General features: G+C 40.7%; 1 protein-coding gene across 1 annotated transcript in view; it reads right to left on the minus strand.

Moving 5' to 3' along the window:
• Window positions 1-24,943, minus strand: part of Mei1 (meiotic double-stranded break formation protein 1) — a 79,101-nt gene that overhangs the window by 41,839 nt on the left and 12,319 nt on the right. Inside the window, exons 4-11 of the mRNA XM_026405912.2 lie at window positions 23,881-23,954; window positions 21,314-21,419; window positions 20,547-20,750; window positions 17,120-17,250; window positions 11,469-11,583; window positions 10,124-10,240; window positions 8,996-9,095; window positions 8,739-8,873 (exon numbers count right to left, since the gene is read on the minus strand). Of these exons, the coding sequence (XP_026261697.2) occupies window positions 8,739-8,873; window positions 8,996-9,095; window positions 10,124-10,240; window positions 11,469-11,583; window positions 17,120-17,250; window positions 20,547-20,750; window positions 21,314-21,419; window positions 23,881-23,954 (982 nt within the window). The remainder of the gene's footprint in view (window positions 1-8,738; window positions 8,874-8,995; window positions 9,096-10,123; window positions 10,241-11,468; window positions 11,584-17,119; window positions 17,251-20,546; window positions 20,751-21,313; window positions 21,420-23,880; window positions 23,955-24,943) is intronic.

Raw genomic sequence — 24,943 nt, forward strand, 5'->3', positions numbered from 1 at the left:
CAGTCTCGATGCATAGCAAGTTCTTACCAATACCAGTCATGGTTATTATTATTGTTATTAAGGACACAGTGTTTTCTCACCTCAAAGGGCCTCCTAGTAAAAGCAGCATTCTCTAGAATTCTCTAGAATGTGCATCAATGGATGCAATGGCCACTGCTGTCAAGTAGATGATAAGCACTCCTGGGAAATCAAACCAACCTTATTCTGCGTTATTTTAATAGCAAAAGCCAGGATCAATAAGTAAGTTATCAGGACCCAGATTTTATTTCAGTATTTCTAGAGTTCAAACTCTGTAGAGGTAGAGGGTCTAAAGTGAATTCCCCATTATATGAGATATAAGCAAAGGCTGGAGAACTATTTTTGGAAATTCCATCATCATGAGTATGGGGTAAATATGGATAGGTAACACTTAGGGTCTATTTGAACCCTCCTGTTCTATAGACTCAAAGGAGGTAAGAGTCATTGACTAGTCTAATTATAAGTGCAAAGAGGCCACTGACCTTAAACAGAGCTACATGCATTGCAAATTGATGCTAAATAAAGAAGTTACTCAATCCCCACTACTGCAAAAAATAAAATGATGTTATCTGGGCACGGTGGTGCATGCCTATAATCCCAGATATTCAGGAAACTGAAGCATGAGAATCTCAAGTTGGAGGCCACTCTTGGCAACTTGACAAGACTGTCAAAATTTTTAATTTTTAAATAAATTAGTGACTATTTGATTGGATTACTGGTTGCCTAGGGCCACTATAATAGATTATCACAAACTGGTGACTTCAAACAATAGAAGTTTATTCCCTCACAGATCTGGAGGGTAGAAATATAAAATCAAGCTGTCAGCAGGTCCACGCTCCCTCCAAAAGATCCTAGGAACAATCCTTCCTTGCCTCTCCTTAGCTTCTGGTTGTTGCCAGTAACCCATGGCATTCCTTGGCTTACAGCTGCATGGTTCTAATCTCTGCCTCTGCCTTCATATGTGCCTCTTCCCTCTGAGTGTATCTGTGTCATTGTACATCCAAATCTCCCTCTCTTAGACTCCAGTCATGGCAAATAGAGTCCCTGCTGTGTAGACTTATCTTAACTTGAAGACATCTATAAAGGCCCTATTTCCAAATAAGGCACAGTCATAGCTTTCTGGATAGACATAATGTTAGAGAGATGCTAGGCAACTCAATAAAGTAACTTAAATAATAAAAGTAAAGTAATAAAGTAAGGAAAAGCCTGAAAACCGCACTGCTGGTTCCTTTTTGTGGGTGTGTGTATACATATATATATATTTTTTTTTAAATATCTTTATTTTGTTTATTTATTTTCATGTGGCGCTGAAGATCAAACCCAGTGCCTCACATGTGTGAAGCAAGCACTCTGCCTCTGAGCCACAACCCCAGCCCTTAATATATATTTTTTAAATTTTTTGTGGTTGTAGATGGACAACATGCCTTTATTTATTTTTATGTGGTGCTAAGGAACGAACCCAATGCCTTACATGTGCTAGGCAAAAGCACTCTGCCACTGGTCTACAGCCCCAGCCCCTATGTTAATATTTTTATTAAGGCATTATTTTTATACATAATTGTGGGGTTTACTGTGACATATTCATAAAGGTATACATGTTCATTCTTCTCAATCCCCAGTACTTCCTTTTCCCTCTCCTCCTCCCTCTCCTTAATCCCCATCCTCTATTCTATTGATCTTCTTTTAATTTATTAACATTGTTTTTTAATTGGTATATTATAGTTATACATAAAAGTGAAATTCATTGTGATATATTCACATATGCCCAGAGCATAATTTGTAATTTGGCCAATTCCCAGCTCCTGTCAATCTCTTTCTCACCATCCCAGCTAGGATGTACATCCTGATTTCTCTCTCTCTCTCTCTCTCTCTCTTTCTCTCATACTGGGGATTGAACTCAGGGTGCTTTACCACTGAGCTACATCCTCACCCCTTTTTATTTTTTGTTTAGAGACAGGCTTTCTCTAAATTTCTTAGTGCCTACGTTGCCCAGGCCAGCTTCAAACCTGCCATTTTCCTGCCTCTGCCTCCGAGTCACTGGGATTGTTGCAGACATGTGCCACTACACCCAGCTTGAGATTCTCTTTTTCAATATTTGTTAAGAATCCAAGATCACAGAGCAGACTTAATGTAGGTGGGATCCCACAAAGTTTTAGATTTAATGAAATATTTTGGTTGGTATAAGAAAACAGGGGTAGAACCACATACTTTATGAGTTTGATGGAAGAAATGTTGCATTTTTTTGAGCCACTATAGTTCTGTAAGACAGGCTTTGGTCCCACCTCCTCAGCATGTTGGTTCTTCAACCCTAGCTTTCTAAGAAACTGGACCTTTATCTCCAGTAGTTTTTACCTCTCTGCATCCTCTGACACTGAGATATTTGTCAGAAGTGTATCATCTATACACAAGGTATAGTTTGTCAGCAAACCCTACCACAATGAGGTATCTAGATGGGTGAAGGCTGACTGCATATGCCTTTTCTTAGTGTTCCTTAAATGGTACCAGAGTGCTTGCTGATCTGTCAGGGACACTGTGTTGCTGTAAACCTGGTTTTTACTGGTGCTGGTGACCAGAGTTCCCTCTGAGATGCCAAAACACATGCACAGAACATCCTGTCTACAGGCTGACTTGGGTTATTGTTGTGTGGGTCCACAGGAATCTAGTAGAAGGGGTTGTTTTGAGTTTTGGTTCTAACAATGGCCATTACTTTCTGCTTTTCTTATAGCCAATAGACAAGTGTTGACTCTGGAGGTGAAGTCTGAGTCAATATGTGTTTAGAGTCTTGAGAAAAAGCCACATGAATAAATCTGTCAACTGGGAAGCCAAAATCATTCAGAACTTTGTGCTTCTGGCAAGAGATAGATGATTGTTCATCATAGTGATGATGGGTTCCTCCTGTCCAGTCTCAGACACAGCAAGGCACTGCCAGTTGGGATTGCTGTACAAGGCAATGTTTGAGCCTGTTTACTTCCATATAAGTATGTGTGGAATGAATGTCTAGTTTCTGAGGGCTGATATTATGTTTTGGGAGATTTTTTTTTTTCCAGTCCTAGAGATTGAGCCACTGAGCTACATCCCAATCCTTTTTTATTTTTTATTTTGAGACAGAATCTTGCCAAGTTGCTGAGGCTGACCTTGAAGTTGTGATCCTCCTGCCCCAGTCTCCCAGTGACTGGGATTACATGCATGCTCCATCACACTGGACTCTTTGGGGAGATTTCAAGTGGAATTCCAAGGTCTAGATTCAAGAATGTTACTTGCTGAAAAGCAGTACTCCTAGTGCTTGAATCCTGAGCCATGGAGCAACTGGGAAATGAACTCTTCCTATAATCTCCCATCTTTAATTCCTCCCTGGGTGAGCCTTCATATAGGTTAGGGTTAGTGTCTCAGTCAACTATATATAGTTTAGGCCTCATTGTCCCTTTCCTTCTTCATTTTGGGAAGCTCTAAATCTATCTCAATCAATCAATCAATCTCTCTCTCTCTCTCTCTCTCTCTCTCTCTCTCTCTCCCCTCCCCCTCCCTTGCTCACGCGCACTCGTGTGCATTTGGAGACAGGGTTTTATTGGCTGGTCTTGAACTTCTGGGCTCAATCGTTTCTCTTGCTTCAGCCTCCTAAGTAGATGGAATCTTAGGTGCATGCCCATAAGCCTAGCTTGGAAGCTCTTAGTTCCTAACCTACAATGATCATCAAACTCTGGTTCCATTGTACTTAAATATTTTTCAACAGTTTTAATCCTTAGTCTTCGTTTAAGTTGTGCTTCCCAGAGACCCTCTGGAACCACTGCACCTAAGAGGGACCACCTCAGTAAACATTCTGGGAAGTTAAAGTCAAAAGTAAAGTCCTGTCTAGGCACAATAGTGCACACTTAAAATCCCAGCTGCTCTAGAGACTGAGGCAGGAGGATCTCAAGTTTGAGGCTTGCCTTGGCAACTTAGTAAGACCCTACCTCAAAATAAAAAAATAAAAAGAACTGGGGGTATAGCCCAGTGTCCCTGGATTCAGTCCTCAGTATTGCAAAAAATTAAAAAAGTAAAATCATTTAAGGATTAAAACGCACCCTCCCCTATCTGTCTCCCCAATTCTGACTAAACCAGCTTTCTAGCCTCTTCCAGCACTAACCCCCTTCATGTATAGTCCTGGCTCAACTGGCTTCTGTACCCTCAGTAATCTCTATGTTTTCCCACCCTCCTGCTTCTGCTAACCCTGTCCTTCCACACACAAACTTCTCCCTCATCTCTCCTAGCACAGCTCAAACATTACCACCTGCCTGAAAGGTACTTCTGTCTCCTTAGCACCCACCTCCTGAAAGAAGTTCCAGCTCTCCACGGGAACCTCTGACTGACTTGTTCTCCTGCTGCACCTTTGGTACCCTGCTGGTTTACTCATTTCACCCTCCCAGGGATTCACACCCAGTTTAGAGATTCAAATCCAGGGAAGGACAAAGGGGGAAGGGAGATAGACTGAAGTCATTGTAATGTAAATGCTGTTTTTTCATTTCAATTTTTAGAACCAAGGGGGAGTCAAATCACAAAGACTTAAAAATGGTTCTAGTAGAGACTATAAATATTAACAACCTTTATATAAGGTAAAATGAAAATAGAGCTGACTGACCTTGAGAAGTAGAAAGGAGGGAGAAAAGGAGAAGGAAGATGGGGTGGTGTGAAAGAATGGGAGTCCAGAACACTGCCTTAAGCTGAGGGAATGGGAAATACGAGCTTTTAGTATATTATTTAAAGGCTTGACGACATAAAATATTAACTAGCAAAAATGCCAAGATGTAGAGAAGACAAAAAAAGTAAGCTACTTAACCTTGATGTTTTGTACTGCAGAGTCAAGGAGCAATGTCTTAAATTGACAAATAAAGATATAGTTTTAGGGAGACAATAAACAGAACTAAACCAAAATGAGTTTAAATTAGTCTTCTTTAGGACATGGAGACAGAATTAGAGAGGTGCTCATTTTCATTATAAACCTGAGGCAGGATAGAAAAAAAAAAAAAAAGATAGGTACAAAAGAGACAAAAGGAAATGTTTGTCACTCCCTAAGCCAGTTTTCTTTCCCAGGCCTGGCACTGAAAAACCAGCCTCTACCTCAGAGCAAAGCCTGTCCAAGGAAGGGACATGACCTTTGTCCTTGGAAAGACTCACAGAGCACTCCTAGGCACATTCCCAACCTGCTAAGTTGTTTATCTACAAATAACAGGAGAGATCTGCTGCCTCAGGTGTCCCTGACTCAGTCTGGCTAGGTGGGGACCCATAGCAATCCCCTAGTAGCCACCAATCAGCATGAGACAGGGAAATACCTGGGATGCCAGATGACCCTCCCAGTAGTTTATGGTGTTGGGAAACCATGTAGTTCGGCATGAACACCCCTCTTGGCTTAAACCAATCAGTTCAAATGAATCCCCCTCTTGTAGTAACCAATCACCCCTATCCAACTTGTTCCCGCCAGTGAATGTGCTAATCATGTTTTAGAGTTGTTATTTGATTTTCCCGTGGTGTGGATGATTTGCTAAGAGATGTTATGATGTATGTGGGGGTCCCTGCCTTCCCCAAAGAGTGTATAAAACTGCTGCAAACCCTGGGCTTGAGGCCTCTCAGCGTCACCAGTTGCTGTGTGCACGCGTGGAGGACCAACCTAGCTTGCAATAAATACCTCTTTGCTGCTTACATCGATCTTGGTCTCGGGTGGTCTTTTGGGGGTCCCGAATTTGAGCACAACAGCACACTCAAAATTCTGAGAAATCTGCAAATCTTAGAGTTACCATAAATTTACTCACTTGGGAAAATTTCCTTGTGTAATAAATAGATTAAGTGAAAAGAGATACAATATTTTTAAGAAGGTTCTTTCCAACCTTATCCACTGATCAGATAATGAAGACATTGTCAGCCTAAAGATCCTGAAAATTGCCAGACCAACATAAACCATCTCATGATCACAAGACTAATGTCAGCCCCACATTCTTTCCCATTCCCACTTTCTTTAAAAGTTTCCTTAAAAAGAGAGAGAGAGAGAGAGAGAGAGAGAGAGAGAGACTGACTGAGAACCCCAAAAAGTTTCTCTTACTCTCAGGGTGACCTGTTCTCCCTTGTATGTGTCTCTGCTTTTCTGTCTAAATCTGTATCTCTGACATGCCTTTAAATTCATTTTTGTGATGTTTGTCAAAAAGCCTGGGCTGGGGTTGTGGCTCAGTGGCAGAGTGCTTGCCTAGCACACATGAGGCCCTGGGTTCGATCCTCAGCACCACATAAAAATGAAGTAAAGATATTGTGTTCACCTACCACTAAAAAAAAATAAATAAATAAAATATTTTTAAAAAAAGAGAACCCCACTCATCCTAAGTTGAGGTCCCTGGATTCAATTCAAACTCCTCAGGATTTCTCCAGGGACAAACCCTCTGTACTTTTAAATTTCTATTATTTGAATGTATTGCTTTATTAGAAATATAAAAGAGAAAAACATGGGAACAAAATAAAACTTGAGAAAACAATGTAACAGATAAATACAGGTTTCCTCAGTTACTTTTTGACAAGACTTCAGCATCTTGCTAAGAAATAATTTCTCATCTTAACTCTATGATCTCTTAGTCTCACCATCCATTTTTATATCCTTTATTTATATATTTACTACCTATTAGGAATGAGCGATATAGCAATGAAAAAAAATAACAAAGCTTGGAACTTATATTTTAGGAGGGGAGAATACAAAACAAAAGAGTAAAACAGAACTCTTGAGTGTTGGGTAGGTGCTAGAGCAGCCTGATAGGTCAGTTAGGGAAGGACACTCTAATAAGACCTGAAGAATAGGAAGAAGCCAGTCACACAAAGACTTAAGGGAAGAATATTGTAGGCAAGGGAACAATTAGTAGAAAGGCCCTACAGCAGGAATAAGTTTGGTGTATTCAAGAAACGAAAGGCCATAGGAGCAAGAAGTGACTGAGTATTAATTGTGGAGTTGAGGATTCAAATCTAATTCTAAATCCAAAATTGAATTATCTTTCCTCTATCTCCTGGTGGCATAAACAAATTGAATTTTAAGTTTCTGGAATACGGCACTAGGAGTTGGAAATGTCTGGAGCCCAGGAAAATACTGTCATGAATTTTGGGTAATACCCAAAGGTGTCAGGTCCTAATCCCAAAATGTGTGCATATTGCTTTCTAGGTAAAGCTTTTACAGATAGAATTAAGGATTTTTAGATGAGACGATTATCCAGGTGGGCCCTAAATGTCATCACAAGTATCTTTATCAAAAATAAGCAGAGGGCGCTGGGGTTATGGCTCAGTGGTATAGTGCTCACCTAGCATGCATGAGGCACTAGTTTCAATCCTCAGCACCACATAAAAATAAAAATATTGTATCCACCTAAAACTAAAATAGAAAGAAAGAAAGGAAGGAAGGAAGGAAGGAAGGAAGGAAGGAAGGAAGAAAGAAAGAAAGAAGCAGAGGGAGATTAGACACATACACAGAGGAGAAGGTAAGGTGATCACTGTGGAGTGATGTGGCCACAAGCCAAGGAACCTCTGGAGCCACCAGCAGTATAAGAGTCAAGGATGACTCTCCCTCAGAGCCTCTAAAGCTTGTGCAGTCTTGCCGATATCCTGATTTCAGTCTAGTTGTATTGATTTTGGACTTCTGGCCTCCAGAACGATGAAAGCATAAATGTCTGTTGTTTTAAACCCTCAAGTTTATGGTAATTTGTGGTAACTGGAAAGTAACACAGCCATGTTAGTCAAGAACTATAGATCTGGGCATCATCAGCCCAGAGCTAGGAGCTGAAGTTCTGTGTATAGATAAGAGCATTTGAGGAGAAGCTACAGTAAGAGAACCAAGGATAGAGAGTGTTCAAGAATTGCCAGCTTCTAGTTTAAGATGTGAGAGCCAACAAGTACAGTTATCTCTGCTACTCCTTTCCAAAATGAAAGTAAAGAGTTGTTTTTTTTCCCCAAGATATAAATTCAAAACAACAAGGAAAATACAAAAGACATGAATATGTAATACTCTGAAAGTAAATGCCTTGACAGCTCTCTGAAAGCAAAATCCTGATTCAGCAGCAGGAAAACTAAGAAGTAGCCTTATTTGCTCCAGGAACCCTTCAAAAGGCAGAAAAATTAGTAGCAACAAGTCCTACAGAAGTGGGAGTAAAGTCTAGACTAAAACAGAAAAACTGGTTGCTAGTTTGTTTAAAAGCAAATAGAGGGCTGGGGCTATAGCTCAGTGGAAGAGCACTTGCCTAGAATGTGTGAGACACTGGGTTCGATCCTTAGCACCACATAAAAAGATAAACAAATAAAAGCAAATGGACTCCAACCCCTTCCATGAGACTATATAACAAAGCGACTTATCTTCCTTACCCTGGCAGGAGTTTAGAGACTTATTCTCTGAAGGTGAAACAGAGAGCCTCTGAATTGTTCAGATAGAAGACACTTACTGAGAATGTAGAGAAGCTCACAAAGCTCACTCTGTGAATGTTGAGAGGCCCCACTTAGCCACTTAGACTCCTCTAAGCAGGGGCCTGAAGAGTGTCCTCTAACCTGACCAGCCTGAGGGGAGACCTTAAGAGACTGACATCAGGATTCCTCCAGCTTTTCCTTAATGAAACCCACAGCTTCTCAGCCCCACTCAAACTGTAAAAAAAAACGCCCTTGGAAGCTGCCTGGCCTTGACCAGCTCCTAGGTACATGGCTGGTAGAAAGCTCTGTTTTGCAGGGTCTCTCACCTCAGGAAAGCAGAAGCAGCCTTCACGGCCTCAGCAGCCACCTCCAGCACAGGGCTGCTCACTGCCTCTTGGAGGGCACGGCTGGCATCCCCACACATGGCTGAGCTTATGAACAGCCTGATCTCCTCCGGCTGCCTGGAGAATGGTAGTCGAGAAGCAAATGGGTGAACTCCAACTGCTGGCCACCAGAAATAAAAGCTCACTTTTCCTTTTCCAGTCTGGCCCCTATGGGTGTGATGCTCTCCCACTTTGCTCACCTAGTCAGGATCTCAGCAAACAGCAGCAGGCCCTGCTTATGCAGCTCTGTGTTGGTCAGCTTCAGGCTTCCCTGGAGGCTCCTCACCACGGCCTCAATCCCTAATTCAAGATGACATGCCAGAGGCCAGGGATCAGTACTCTGCAGTTCCTTCATCACCCACCCAAGAGAGGTGACATGCTCTGGGTAGTACCTACTGGTTGGAGGAACCTTTATGGAGGAACCCTGATGAAGTTAAGCCTATGAGACCCAGCTGGGAGATCTTCAAGGACAGACTTTCATTAGATTAATCTCTGTCTCCCCTACCATAGTACAAGCCACAGTACAGGCCTTGATGGTAAATACCTACTGACCAAGTTACATATTCTCTATTTGACATACTCCTACTCCTCCTTGAAGAATCAGCTTGAACCTCTGCTCCTCCAGGAAGCCTTCCCTGATCCACTCAGGCAGAGATGTAAACCTCCTTGAGCTCCCACAGTCCTTATGCTTCCATTTAGCACAGCTCTAAGAGTTTCTAATGAAATTGCCTGTTCACAAATCTCTCTCCACTTCCTGGGGATAAGGACCATGCTATAGGCCTTTCCAAATATCCAAGACCTACCCTGGCATAGACTAAGAAGAGAAAATTTAAAATGAATGATTAAATAAATGTGCCCATTCTAAAAATCCAGATGTGATAATAAAAAGTCCCAATAAAAACAGCATCATCAGTATGGTAGGGGAAAGGACAGTTTCAAGAAACTTTAAAAGGATGAAATTAACAAAACTTAGGGACTAACTAGATGAACATATATCTGGAGTATGTAGGGACTGAATCCAAGACCGAGTAACATTTAGAACTGTCTTTAATGTGCAACAGGAATTCATTTAGCAGCTAATTGGAAGGCCTTTCCCTTGCTGAAGAGTCTAAACATATTTCTGCTAGTCAGTGAACAGCAGAACCATTTGGATATTAGTACTTATATACTGAATCTGGTAATGTGTTTGAGATGATGGAAATTCTCAGTCTAGTGCTTCCCTCAAGTAGAGGCCAGCTCCCCATCACTGCTACTACTACTACTACTACTACCAATTTCAAACATCCGTCAACTAGACCCAGAGCTAATACAGGACCCACACTACCAACCATACACCGTGTGACACTTGGAAAAGAAGAGTGGCTCTTCTGCCAGGAGTATCAAGCAGTTGTAGATGGACCAGATGAGCACTTCGCTGGATGAGGAAAGATGCTCAAAGAGGAATTCTGGCCAGGCAGGGGGGAAGAAAACAATAAATGACAGCCGTGAGATCACGACCCTTTAACTGATACAAAGGCCTTGGATGTATTCAGCATCTTAATCCTGATGCTGTTTCTGTTCATACACCCTCTCCATGAGACATGGTCATCAATTCGCAGATAAAACTGTAAAGTATTCAGGGTTCTGGTCTAAATCATTTCTTTTTAACAGATGGAGAAAATGAGGCAAGAGAGGCACAGTCAGTGGCAGAAGTAGGTCTGGAACTTATGGAACTCAGGTCTCTTAATTCTCAGGATAGCAGCAGTATGATGCAGAAAAAGATTTCTCAGAGTCAGAGAAACTTGATTTTATATTCCATCTCTGCCCCATGACGAGCCTTCTGGGTTTGAACCAGTTATTACCCTTCTCTGAGCCTCATTTCCCCTCAATTTCATTTACAACCCCTCAAGTTGGTTTACATTCCCCATACACCCACATCTCCTATAAAAATGGGTATGTGCCTTGAAGCAGTGGCACACGCCTATAATCCCAGCAGCTTAGGAGGCTGAGGCAGGAGGATCACAAGATCAAAGCCAGCCTCAGCAACTTAGCGAGGCCCTAAGCAATTTAGTGAGACCCTATCTCAAAATAAAAATTTAAAAGTGGGTTGGGGGACTGGAGCTGTGGCTCAGTGGTAGAGCACTTGCCTAGCATGTGTGAGACACTGAGTTCAATTCTCAGCACTGCATATGAATAAATGAATAAAATAAAGGCCCACCAATATCTAAAAAAAATATTTTTAAAAAATGAGCTGGGGATGTGACTTAGTGGTTAAATATCCCTGGATTCAAACCCTAGTCATTCCCCCCACCAAAGTGAGGAATTAAATGTGGTAACATTTATAAGCACCTCAGGGCATATCTCCTGGCTCCTTACAGGTCCTAGAGAAACATTAGTTCCCTTTACCTTTCTGACCTACAGATTTTTCTCCACCCCACACTAGGTTTTACTCCTAGAAATTCAAATAAATCACAAAAAGCAGGAACAAATTACTCAAGATCATATAAAGAAATATGTAGCAAGAGGATAAAGAAATTATGAAGCCTACTTCACATAAACTGACCCTATACCCACCCCATTTCTTTGGTGTGTGCTATCAAAGATCCCGACAAGGATGCTGCCATTGCTGTGATCCTCAGGGCTCCAACTGAAACCATGGGGTCCATGGAGGAGAAGATTAGAGGGCCTCCTTACCTGGGATGTCAGCATGGATAAAAGCTGGGGCATGCTTCACTGGAGAGTGGACCAACACTGCAGTTATACAATGGGCACTGGCCACCTGCAGGGTCTCATCTCTGGAGAGGAGAAACTGGAGAAACAGTCAGGGAAAAAAAATATCCCAGTCACACCACTGATAGCATCAGAGGACCCAGCCCCAGTGCCTCAGAGCAGGAGCCTGATTTAACTCTGATCTCTCCTATACTATATGGTATCCAGCATATAGGAAAATAGACATCAATTTTGGAAAAGAATCTCTGTGAAGTACACTGAATGAGAAACAGAATGAAAGCTCATAATGTAAAACCCACCAGTGCCATTCAAAGAACACTAAAACCACCATCAAGTAGTGCTCATGTCTTCACTGACAAAAGTACTTTGAAAGCCCTCACCTGGTTTGATATTTGCAGCAAGCAGCACATATATCACCAGGATATATGTGCTGGTGACATAAGAAGGGAAGGTTCCACTATGATCTTCACTTTAATGAACATATACATAGCATGCCTGAGGAAGTTATAATTATACAGGCCTACCTGCAGGACTGAGCCTGGGCTGATTTGGGAACCTGAATTTTAGGAGGGTTCCTGCCACTCCCAGAACTGATAAGGGTGTGTGACTAAACATTTGAACAAACATGTTGAACACCTGCTTCCCTCCTAAGAGTCTGGAATTTTGGTATGTATGAGGCAGAGGGTACTTCCATGATCAGCCAGACCCCAACAAAAACACTGGGCCCTGAGATTCTAATGAGCTTCCCTTGTAGGTAATGTTTCACATGTGTTACAATTCATTGCTGGAGGAATTACATGTGTTCTGTGTGACCCCCTATAAGAAAACTCTGGAATCTTGTGCTTGGTTTACCCCAAATCCCATCCCATGTGCCTTTTCTTTCTGCTGATTTTTCTTTGTATCCTTTCACCGTAATAAATCATTACATAGTGTATAACTATATGCTGAGTCCTCTTAGAGAATCATCCTACCTGGAGGTGGTCTTGGGGACCCTTCACCAGGTTAAGTTACTTACCACACCGCTAAGAGGTGCAAAACTAAGGCAGAAATCTAATTCAGCCACATCCAAATATAGGAATCTTCCCACACCTGAGTGCCCCATTAAAATTTTATTTTATTTATTTTTTTTTTCTTTTTTTTTTTAAGAGAGAGTGAGAGAGGAGAGAGAGAGAGAGAGAATGAATTTCTAGTTCTCGGCGGACACAACATCTTTGCTGGTATGTGGTGCTGAGGATCGAACCCGGGCCGCACGCATGCCAGACGAGCGAGCTACCGCCTGAGCCACATCCCCAGCCCCCCCATTAAAATTTTAGATCAGGTTACCCCTCTATTCAAAACCTCCCAATGAATTTCCACTGCTCTCTGATATTCAAACTCCTACTAGACACATGCTAGGCAAGCGCTCTACCACTGAGCTACAACCCCAGCCTTGGTATTATTATTTTTTTATTTTTTTAAATATTATGTATCTTGATTACTGAGTATTTTACAGCTATTAGGAGGGCTCCTAACACTTCCAGAAACAAGAAAAGAATCAATTGCAACCACAGATTTTAAATATAACATGAACTGATCTTTTGTGGGGGAATGCCTAGCAGCAAGCAGCACATATATCACCAGGAAAGGTAGAGTGTGCCTGATTTTATAGCTTTGAAGGAAAAGGACCAAGTCTATTCACGTTTGGAAGAAAAGCATCTGGAGACAGCAGATTTAACCCATCTCTGTCATAATATGTCATTATACGTCAAAATTGTCTTATTACAAGCAGACACCTACTTTATTAGTGTACAAAGGAGTTTAGATATTATTCTTTATCTTGGTCTGTTTTCTAAAGGAAATAACATGGTATTTTACATCAAGATGTTATTCATGGGGACTGGAGTTGTGGCTCAGTGGTGGAGCTCATGGCTAGCATGTGTGAAGCACTGGGTTTCAGTCTCAGAACTGTGTATAAATAAATAAAATAAAGGTCCATCCAAAAAATATATGTATATAATATATATATATATATATATGTGTGTGTGTGTGTGTGTGTGTGTATATATATATATATATATATATATAAAATATGTATATATAAAGATGTTGTTGATGTAAGGCAAACTGCTATTTTATGTACCATTTAATGGGTAGCACATTTTCTTTTCCCTTTTTTTATATATATTTTTTAGATGTTGATGGACCTTTATTTTATTCATTTATTTATCTGCAGTACTGGGAATCAAACGCAGTGCCTCACACATGCTAGACAAGCGCTCTACCACTGAGCCCCAACCCCAGCCTCTTCTTTTCTCTTTATTTATTTTGTACTGGGGATTGAACCTGGGGGTGATTTACCATCGAGCTACATTTTTAATTTTTTTTTTTAGTTGTAGATGTACATAATACCTTTATTTTATTTTTTAAAATTTTTATGTGATGCTGAGGATCAAACCCAGTGCCTCACACGTGCAAGGCAAATGCTCTACCACTGAGCTACAACTTCAGCCCCTAAGGCACATTTTTAAATTTTTGAGACAGGACCTGCCAAGTTGCTTAGGGCCTCACTAAATTGCTAAGGCTGGCCTCGAACTTGCAATTCTCATGCCTCAGCCTCCCAATTATCTAGGATTACATGTGTGCACCACCACATCTGGCACACATTTTCTTAAGAAAAGAATAGTACCAATTAAACTATGACACACCATTGATGGTAAAGTATCTCCCATCAGAGCTGAGCACAGTGGCACACACCTATGATCCCAGCCACTCCAGAGGCTGAAGCAGGAGTATCACAAGTTCAAGGCCAGCCTCAGCAACTTAGTGAGGCCCTAAGCAACTTAGCAAGACTAAAAAAACAAAAAAGACTGAGGATGTGGTTCAGTGATAAAGCACCCTTAGGTTAGGACCCAGTACAAAATATATATATATATATATATATATTTTTTTTTTTTTTTTTTTACCATGACCTATCAGGGCTTCCGTGACTTGCTCTGCTTAATCTCTAGCCTCATCTTATGCCACTTTACCTCACCTCCCACCCACCAGCCATCCAACCAACTCCATCAGTTTCCAGAATTCACTGAGGCCTTCTCTCCCTCTGGCCTTGATTTGCTACTCCTGCCTGAAAGGCTTTTCTGCCCACTCTTCATGTCATTTCTTATTAATTCTTGAACTGTCAGCTCAAAAGTCATCCCTTAAGAGAAGCCCTGCCTGACCACTCAACCTGTAAGTGGTTTCTCTACAGCTACCTCGTCCTGTTATTTCCTTCTCAGCACTTACCACAACCTGTAATTACTTTGGTTGTTCATTCAGTCATGTAGTAATTGCCTTACTCACTAGTCTGTAAACTGTGCTAGAGCAAAAAGTTTGTTTATATACCATGATGTTCCCAGTGCCTAACATAGACAGTGACGTATCACATTAATGCCTGGTATTTGACAAAATGAAGGAATCAATATTGCAACAGCAGGAACACAAACATTAACAACCTACTCCTATAGCATGAATTTTGGGAGAAAGTTTTGATCATTACCCAAAGTGCAGAAAAGAACAGCATTAGACTCTGGCCATTACAAAAATGCCAGAATGGAGGTATAAAGATACATGCCAATATTATCTTTACTTAAAATTTTGAAATTTATTCATCAATATTTTTGCATTATATTTTAAATATTTTTATTTGTGGATGGACACAATAACTTTATTTGTTTATATTTTTATGTGGTGCTGAGGATTGAACCCAGTGCCTCACACATGCTAGGCAAGCGCTCTACCACTGAGCTACAACAATCCCAGCCTTTGTATTATTATTTTTTTATTTTTTAAATATTATGTATCTTGATTACTGAGTATTTTTGAGCACCTATTTAAATTCTATGCCCATTGCAAGTTCCTTCCTCACTCCCTTAGCCCCAATCATACTGGTGGGATTATAAAATAAACCCTAATCATCCAAAGATGCAATGGAAAAAGAGTTTCAATGTATTGATGGAGAGTAGGACCCCAAAACCAATATTTCTGTCTTTACGAAATAATCTTGCCCCAGGAAAGTGTACTCTTCAGTCTCTGCCACGGCTACCACCATGCTGCCTTGGTGTACTGTGAGGCAGCAAGACCCTTTTCTTAAGTCCTTGTACACCTGTTGGACTCAGGATCAAATGTCCTAACCATTTGATAACAGGACTTCCTGGATAAAAGCAGAAAAATGAATTCAGGGACCTGATATAAACTTTCCTGGTTTAAATACACAGACCTGCATGGACCATTCTAGAAGCATCCCAGGGAAACTAAGAGGAACAGTGTGCTTTGGATCTTTATCCATCCCCAACTGATCCTTCATCACTTCTGACTAGAGCTCCTCCTCCTTCCTACGGAAAGAGCCCCACTGCTGGTCAATCAACCCTTGAAATGTCCTAACCACTTGATAACAGGAGAATATACAGCTCTGCTATACTCTGTGCTGAGCACTGGGGAGCAAAACACCAGATTTAGGTGCTACTCTGAAGAAGCTCCAAGTCCATCAACCACAATATGGTGAGACAAGCATTATGACAGAGGACACATTCTGCCTAAAGGAGCCAGGGTAACAGGGAGCCCTATAGGCCTAGAGCTGAATCAGATCAACAATGAGAGAGGAAATAGGCTACAGGCAGAGGGAAGAGCTCCTGCACAGCACAGACAGAATGACCCAGCATGAAAAGGACCAGGGAGAAGCTACTTAAGGCTGGAGTGCTGGGTTGCACAGGTAAATGAGGCTCAAGGAGACACAGGGTCCAGATAAAGGGACTTTCAGCGCCAAGCTGGGACACTTATCCCTAAAACAACTGAGGTGGCTTTGTTTCTGTGCTGTATGTTGTCACATCACGCAACATAACCAGTCAGGGTCTTCCAAGTGAATTTAAGCTAAATAAGACACAGACAGAAAGTACCTTTTCTTTGGGTTCAGCGACCACTGCTTAGCCTCAGCTACCCAAAAGGGGGCAAGCAGGCAAAAAGAAGGTGAGGAATATGTGCTAGACCTTTTCATTGGGGAGAAGCTATTCAAATGAGGCAAGGGGTCAGGTTTACAAAGGAATAAGTGAGTATAACCCAACCCCCTCTGTGCCGATTACTCCTAGGGCCAGGCCTTGTTATCCCAGCGAGGGAAGAGCCCAAGTCAGGACTCATGGCACTACCGCACCAGACTACAGTGATCTTTCAGATCCCAGTGGTGCATTATACTATAAAAGCCCCTATAAGCATCAGGACTTAAAGGTGCATGCATTTGGAGTGGCTCCCTACAGTATTCTCCATTTTCAGGCAGTCCAGATGTGAAGAAATAGATACTGAATAATAATTTATAACAGAAAAAAAATCTTATTTTGAGTCTTCTAATAGCATATCTATTATGGCCAGTAAGAAACATTTTTGGGGAGGCTGGAGTTGTGAATCAGTGGTAGAGCACTTGCCTAGCATATGTGAGGCCCTGGGTTTGATTCTCAGCACTACATAAAAATATAAATAAATAAATAAATAAATAAATAAGAAAGACATTTTGGAAATGGATAAAAGGTGTGGTGGATGAGGACAGACCCAGGAAGTACTTGGGTTCCATTGTTATTGAAACTAGAGACAAGGAAACAGAAGACAACTACCTTTTTGAGCACCAAAGGCAGTGAGGTCTCTCCTGGAGGCCCCTCCACACTCTGAGCAGTTTCTGCCAATGCAGATTTGTTCATGATCATGGACACAAAAAGATCATACTTCAGCAGCTGCCTCAACAAACCTAGGAAGCAAAGAGGTTGAGAAGAGAGGTAAGAGGAGCACAGGTACTCCTAGAGTACTCCCAAGATAGCGCCTAAGACATCTCTGGAGAAACCTCTTCAGGTCTCCATAGACTTGAAGAATGGTTAGAATCCTTAAGCACCAGGTTGCTTTCTGCAACCCAGCACACTCCCACAGGGACCTAATAAGAACCTACTAAGTCTAGGCTTAAGGGTCTAGGGGTTCAACACTAAGTAAGACAAATGTAACCCAAAATCACCCTATTGAACTGCATTTCATAGATAAAAGGATAATATCAATTTCACCACAACATCATCTTTCCCCTGGCATAACTCCTGACACACAGCAGGAACTCAAATAAATATTTTTTACTTTGTTGGGTATAGTTGGTATACACCTATAATCCCAGCTACTTGAGAGGCTGAAAAAGGAAGATCACAAGTTTGAGGCCAATCTGAGCAATTTTGTGGGAATTTGTCTTAGAACAAAAAATAAGGGGGCTGGGATTGTGGCTCAGCAGTAGAGCGCTCGCCTAGCACGCGCGGGGCCCTGGGTTCGATCCTTGGCACCACATATAAATAAATGAATGGAATAAGGGTATTGTGTCCAACTACAACTAAAAAAAAATAAATATTAAAAAAAGGAAGGGCTGGGAATATGGTAAAGCATCCCTGGGTTCAGTCTCCAGTACTGGGAAATATATATTTGTATATATATCTGACTGAACAAATGGAGCACATGCTTCTGCAAAGGGAACAGACATAAAAATAGGTGCAGTGGTGCACACCTGTAATCCCAGCAGCTCAGGAGACTGAGACAGGAAGATTCCAAGTTCAAGGCCAACTCAGCAACTTAGCAAGACCCTGTCTCAAAATAAAAAATAAAAAGAACAGGGGATGTGGGCTGAGGTAGAGCTGAGGATGTGACCCAGTGGTAGAGTGCTCACCTAGCAGGTGTGAGGCACTGGGTTAAATCCTCAGCACCACATAAACATAAATAAATAAAAGGCATTGTGTCCATCTACAACTAGAGAAAATATTTAAAAAGAAAAAAAGAGCTGGGGATGTAACTTCATAATGAAATGTCTCTGGGTTAAATTTCTAGTACCCTCCCCCTAAAAAAAGTCACACAAAGTTGAGCACTGTGGTGCACACCTGTACTCCCACCTACTCAGGAGGCTGAGGCAGGAGGATTGCTTAAGCCAGGAATATAAAGGCTAGCCTGGGCAACATAAAATGACACCATCTCAAAACACACAAAAAATAAAAATGAGTCACACAAATGATTACTTAACAATTGTGATGAATGATACAAATGAAGAATGGCCAGACTTATGAAAATGTATACAGGAGGATCTAACTAAGTGTAGGGATCAGTAAAGCCTTCACCAGCAAGTTAAAGTTGAGCCTGAAGGATAATTAGGTGAAACTATGTGAAGGGGGAAAGCGAAGGGAACAACATTCCAGAAACTGAAAAAAAACCACTGTGGTTGAAAAAAATTTAAAAATCCAGAAACGACGACTGAGAGGTCATTATACTATAAAAGCCCCTATAAGCAATGTTAGGGATTCTGATCCTTATACTGGAAATCATGGGAAGCCACCAACACATTCTGCATAATACATAACTTAGCTAACAGGTGAGCAAACACTGCTTGTCAGAATATTAAAAATTAATCCTAAATATGGTGGGGAAAAAAGCTCAAGGCATTTGTAGGGAATTGGGGGAAGCATCTAATCCAGCCTGAGGCCTTGGGGAAGGCTTCTAGAAAAAGAAGCTATCTGAACAAATCTTGAAGGATGAGAACCTGAAACAAGAGCCAACTACTGGGTAGAAAAAAGAATATACAAAGGCATGAGAGTCTGGTGTATTCCTGGAGAAACATTCAGTTTAGAAAGGCTGTTGTGCGGGCTGGGATTGTGGCTCAAGGTAGAGCACCTGCCTAGTACATGTGAGGCACTGAGTTCGATCCCAAGAACTACATAAAAACAAAATAAAATAAAATAAGGGTATTGTGTCCATCTACAACTAAAAATAAATATTAAAAAAAGAAAGGCTGTTGTGAGTGCAGAACAAGGAGAGGGGAAACTTGGATAAGGATTAGATCACAAAGAGCTTAGAAGGATCCAGATTTTTAAGGATAAATGAATAAGATAATATATATCAGCCCCATAGTACTTAATGGTTCAAAGGATGTGACCGCACACCTAGCTGGGGGTCAGGACAAGAAGGAAAGGTTCCAGACAAGAGGTGGTATTTAAAACAGGAATCCCCACCTAATAAAACTGAGACTTCCCTCTGCTATGCACTGGCTAGCTTGGAGACCGACCAGGGACTCAATTTAGGGCCCTTTCTTACCTACTTTAGCTCTAAAATGTCCAATTCCAAGACACTATGTATTCAGGTGTTATTCTGGTGCACCTCTGTGCCAGCACTAATCATACTGGACCGTCCATGTCTGTCTCTCACATTGGTCTATGAGCTTCCCAAGGACAGAAGTCAACTCTGACCTCAGAACCCAACACAGAGCCTGATGCAGAACAAATGCTCACTATATATGTTTGGACTATTCAAAACAGAGCTCTTAACACAAATTGTGATGAACCACCATCACTCATAAACTATGCTTTTCCCTATAGCTCCTGCTCTGAAATAGACCCTCATTCATTCACCAATCACAGTGCACATCTTCTTTACGTAAAATATGAAAACTGGGGTTAGTGTTTTAGCTCAGTGGTAGAACACATCCTTAGCATGTACAATCCCCAGCATCAAAAAATAAAATGGAATAAAATACAGAAGTTTCCTTCTCAGAAGCATCTTGTAGTTCTTTTGTATTTATGAAAGTAAGTAATAGAACAAGAGGCTGGAAGTTGGTACTGAGGCTCCTAAAGAGCCTTGAAGAAGAAGCAGAGAAACCTAGACTCGACCTTGGAGTCGAGAAAGGACCATGGGAAATTTTTCTGGCTAGGAAAGTGAATGTATAGTGGATATAAGCTGTAGAGTCTTAAGATTAACTTAGCAGCAAGTATAGGATGCACAAGAATAGGCAGAAAAGACCCAAAGCAGAAAAACTGTTGTCCTACTTTCCTTCCTCTTTTTCTCCCAAAGGCAACATTCTTAAGATGCCACACTGACTTGACTAGGCATTTTTCAGTCTATGCATCTGATCTCCAAACTCCTGGATTCTACCTTTTGCATAACAGCAAATTTCCCCACCACTAGAGTATCCAATATCTCAAGTCCTCAAGCAAAACCTCAGAAACTTGTTCTTTTTTCTCCAATTCCATGTCTCACCCAAGCAGTTGATCTGGAGCTCCTTAGTCTGGGCACCTTCCATGGTAGAAAGAAAGAGAGGACACAGCTTCTCCCGGAAATGGCCTGAAAGCATCTCAGCAGCCATGGGTGAGGAGTAGAGCTTCCCATACAAGTAACAGACAGAAGCTTGAACCCCTTCATTGGGGTATACCAAGCCTCTCAGCAGATGCTCCATCAGGCCACCTGTCCAGAAAACAATCAAAGAGCAGGGAGAAATCAATCCCTGGATACCATCCCTGTCCACTGCAACCTGAAACTCCAAACTCTTATTCCCAATGAGGCAATTCCCTATAACCACCCCCCCAACACACACACAATAAATACTTTCTGGGTGCTTCATCAAGAGAAAACCAAAAAGAAAAGAAAAGAAAATAGAAAGCAAAGTTTAACCAAGTTAAGCAATCTTTCCTTGGATAGATCCTCCATAAGATATTTACTTTCATTTCAATTATGAAAAAGAAGTACTTCTATATTCCAGAATTCATTCCTCCTTCCACTCAAAAGAAAGGACATAGTAAGTATCAGTTTATATTAAAAGAATGAGTATACTTGCCCAAGACCAGATTTTAAAAATTGACCTCTTTCAAACTGTCCAACTTGGAGCACATTTTGCAGATGTGGATACTAAAGGCTAGAGAAGGAGAGTAATGACTTTCCAGGTGAACACAGTGAATGGGCCACCCAGATTGGCAGTATGACCAAAGCAGGCAAAGGGTAGGGTTGGATCTTCCCCATAGGTCACTCACCATGCTCCATTACAAGCTTGTCTGCCAAGGCAGGGATGGTATCCACCAACTTGCCAAGAAGAGTCAGGGTGGCCGGGCTGCCTCGCATGGAGGGCATGCTACACAGCTACAGAAAGTGAACATACTCTGTTGTCAGTTAGAATCAGGACAGACTGCCCACAAAAACGGATCTTGCCCTACCCACCCCAATGCCTGTATTATGTAAGTCTCTCATTATAATTGGCTTTTTTAAACTAAGTATCCATCTCATTAAACTGGAAACTCCCAGAGGAAAGACACTGACTCAAATTCCTCTCAGAGTCCTTAGTATATATCTAGCTCAGTACTCGTTTGTTAAACTGAATAAAAATTAGAAAATATTGGGATGGAGTTATAGCTGTTAAGTAGAGTAGTAGAGTGGTAGAGCTTGCCTAGCATTAGTGAGGCACTGGGTTCAAATCTCAGCACAATAAATAAATAAATAAATGTCCATCAACCAAAAAAAAATTTTTTTTTTTAAAGAGAGAGTGAGGGGAGAGAGGAGAGAGAGAGAGAGAGAAAATTTCCAACATTTATTTTTTAGTTCTTGGCGGACACAACATCTTTGTTGGTATGTGGTGCTGAGGATCGAACCCGGGCTGCACGCATGCCAGGCGAGCGCACTACCGCTTGAGCCACATCCCCAGCTCAAATTTTTTTTTTTAATTTAAAAATATTTGGGCTCAGGATGTGGCTCAAGTGGTCGCGTGCTCGCCTGGCATGCGTGAGGCACTGGGTTCGATCCTCAGCACTACATAAAAATAGAGTGAAGATATTGTGTCCACCTAAAACTAAAAAATAAACATTTAAAAAATATATATTTTAAAAAAAAATTTAATATTTTAAAAATTAGGAAATATTTCCTCCTATAGAACCAGAAACAAGGTGGAAATGTCATAAAGACAAAACTGCTCAGTGCAGAAATAAAATAATAAAATTATCATCAGCATTACTATAGCTACTAATATTGAGCAATCTATGTGCCAGACATAATGCTTAATGCTTTATAGTGGGAGTCAACAGTAAATATTTCACCTCTCCTACTGACTAGTTATACCACTTTGGGCAAGACTCCTAACTCCTCTATTAGGAAATAACAAATAGCACCACCTTCATAGGGTTGTTGGTGGAAACAGATTAAGTTTGTGCATATAATAAAGCACCTAACACCTGGGTGTGGTAGCACACAAATGTAATCCCAGTGAACTCCAACAGGAGGATCGAAAGTTCAAGGCCAGCCTCGGCAACTTAGCAAAATCCTGTCTTAAAATAAAAATTAAAAAGTATTGGGGATGTTAAATCATCAGTACCAAAAATAAATAAGTAAATGAATAAATCATCTAACAGTGCCTAGTACATAGAAAGTGCTCTATAAATGTTAAATGCTATATTCATGATGATAAGTACCAATCTAAGCAATTATGAATTTAATCTGATTTATTATTAATCACAAAGTAATTACAATAATTTAAATAAAATTTATAGTTAATGCTTTGGTTATTGATTGTGTTAAGATGAACATTTATATTTTACAAAATTAAAAAAAAAAAGTGACTCGGGCTGGGGTTGTGGCTCAGTGGTAGAGCTTGCCTAGCATGTGTGAGGCATTGGGTTCAATTCTCAGCACCACAAAAAAATAAATAAATAAAACAAAGGTATCGTGTCCATTAAAAAATAAATTAAAAAGTGACTCTAATATTATTCCTCATCTTAAACATAATAAAAATTTGCTATTTATTCTTTTATTATGTTGAAGAAAGCATGCCCACTTAATTCTTACCTTAGAACCTGATAAAAGCAAATGCCTTCTGCACAAAGCAATGTACACAATTCAAAGCCAAATAAAAACACTAAACCAAAATAGTGAACATATTTCCCTGATTAATACATCAAGGAAATCTGTATTGTATTTAGAAAGATACAAAGAATGGGTCATGGGATGACTGAGCCAGAAAGATGGGACTTCATCTCATGGAAATAGCACTTGGCAGACTGAAGGGAGAGGAATTCCTTGAAAGCTGCAAAGAGTGTTGGAACAGAATGAAAAGCCCCAAATCCTAGCTCTGGCTAGTCCCTTTTCCTTTTTGGATTTCAATCTCCCCACCTATTCAAAAAGGGATTGGGGGCTGGGGCTGTAGCTCAGTGGTCCAGCGCTCACCTAGCATGCAGGGGGCACTGGGTTCAATCCTCAGCACCACATAAAAATTAAATAGATACTATATTCACTAAAACTAAAAAAAAAAAAAAATTTTTTTTTAAAAAAAGGAATTGGATCAGCTCTAACAGAAGTTGAAGGTTCTGAGGGGCCTCAAGAACCCACAACTTGCTGGTTACAGTGACTCACACCTGTAATCCCAGCAGCTCAGAGGCTGAGGCAGAAGGATGGCAAGTTCAAAGCCAGCCTCAGCAACTCAGCAAGGCCCTAAGCAATTTAACAAGATCCTGTCTCAAAATAAAGAATAAAAAGGGCTGGGGATGTGGCTCCGTGATTAAGTGTCCCTAGGTTCAATCCCCAGTACCAAAAAAAGAACCCACAGCAGTATACTGACCTCTCTGTGGCACGCATCTAGTAGGCAATGGACAGTCTGCTCCTGCTTCAGCTGTGTCACAAGCTGGATAAGAACTGAGGAGACATGACAGCAACACTGAGCAGAACACACCCCCAGCTCATAATTCACCTCACAACTCTTCGGGTCAAAGTCAGTATAGGGCAGTGACATGCTTGGTTTAAGTGTTTTTTCTGTCTCTGCCATTAAATTATGAGTGTACATGCAAACTAAAGGATTTCAGGCTCCTTTGTTGTTTTATATAAGTGATTCTCAACTCAGGCTGCACATTAGAATCACCTAGGAAGCTTTTAAATATATACACTAATGTCCAGGTCCCAGCCCAAACCAATTAAATTAGAATTTCTAAGAAAAAAGCCCAAGCATCTTTATATTTTTTTTATAAAATCTTTTTCTTTAGATTTTAGTTTTGGTCAAAGTTATAGAAGCATATTTTTAGACTCTATTTTTATATCTTTATTTATTATTTATTATTTTTATGTGGTGCTAAGGATCAAACCCAGGGCCTCCTCACACGTGTAAAACAAGTGCTCTACCACTATGCCACAGCCCCAGCCCCGCATCTTTACATTTTAAACATGAAGAACTATAGACATATACTTGAATATATATTTAAATATTTTATAATATACTTGTATATTTATATAATGCATCTTAATAGTTTATAAATGCTTTTGCTAGGGCTGGGGTTGTGGCTCAGTGGTAGAGCACTTGCCTAGTACATGTGAGGGCTTGGGTTCGCTCCTCAGCATCACATAAAAAATAAATATATAAAATAAAGGTATTGTGTCTAACTATAACTAAAAAATAAATATTAAAAAAAATTTTGCTAGTGACGGGAGGCTGAGGCAGGAGGATTACAGGTTTGAGGCAAGCCTCAACAACTTAGTGAGGTCCAAATCAACTTAATGAGACCCTGTCTCAAAATTTAAAACATAAAGAGCTGGGGATGTGGCTCTGTGGTTAAGAGTCCCTGGATTCAATCCCCAGTACCAAAAGAAAAAAAAATGTTTTCTCATATAAAAATTGATGTATATTTCTAAAG

Source organism: Urocitellus parryii, chromosome 5 (assembly GCF_045843805.1).
Source record: "Urocitellus parryii isolate mUroPar1 chromosome 5, mUroPar1.hap1, whole genome shotgun sequence".
NCBI classification, from domain to species: Eukaryota; Metazoa; Chordata; class Mammalia; order Rodentia; family Sciuridae; genus Urocitellus; species Urocitellus parryii.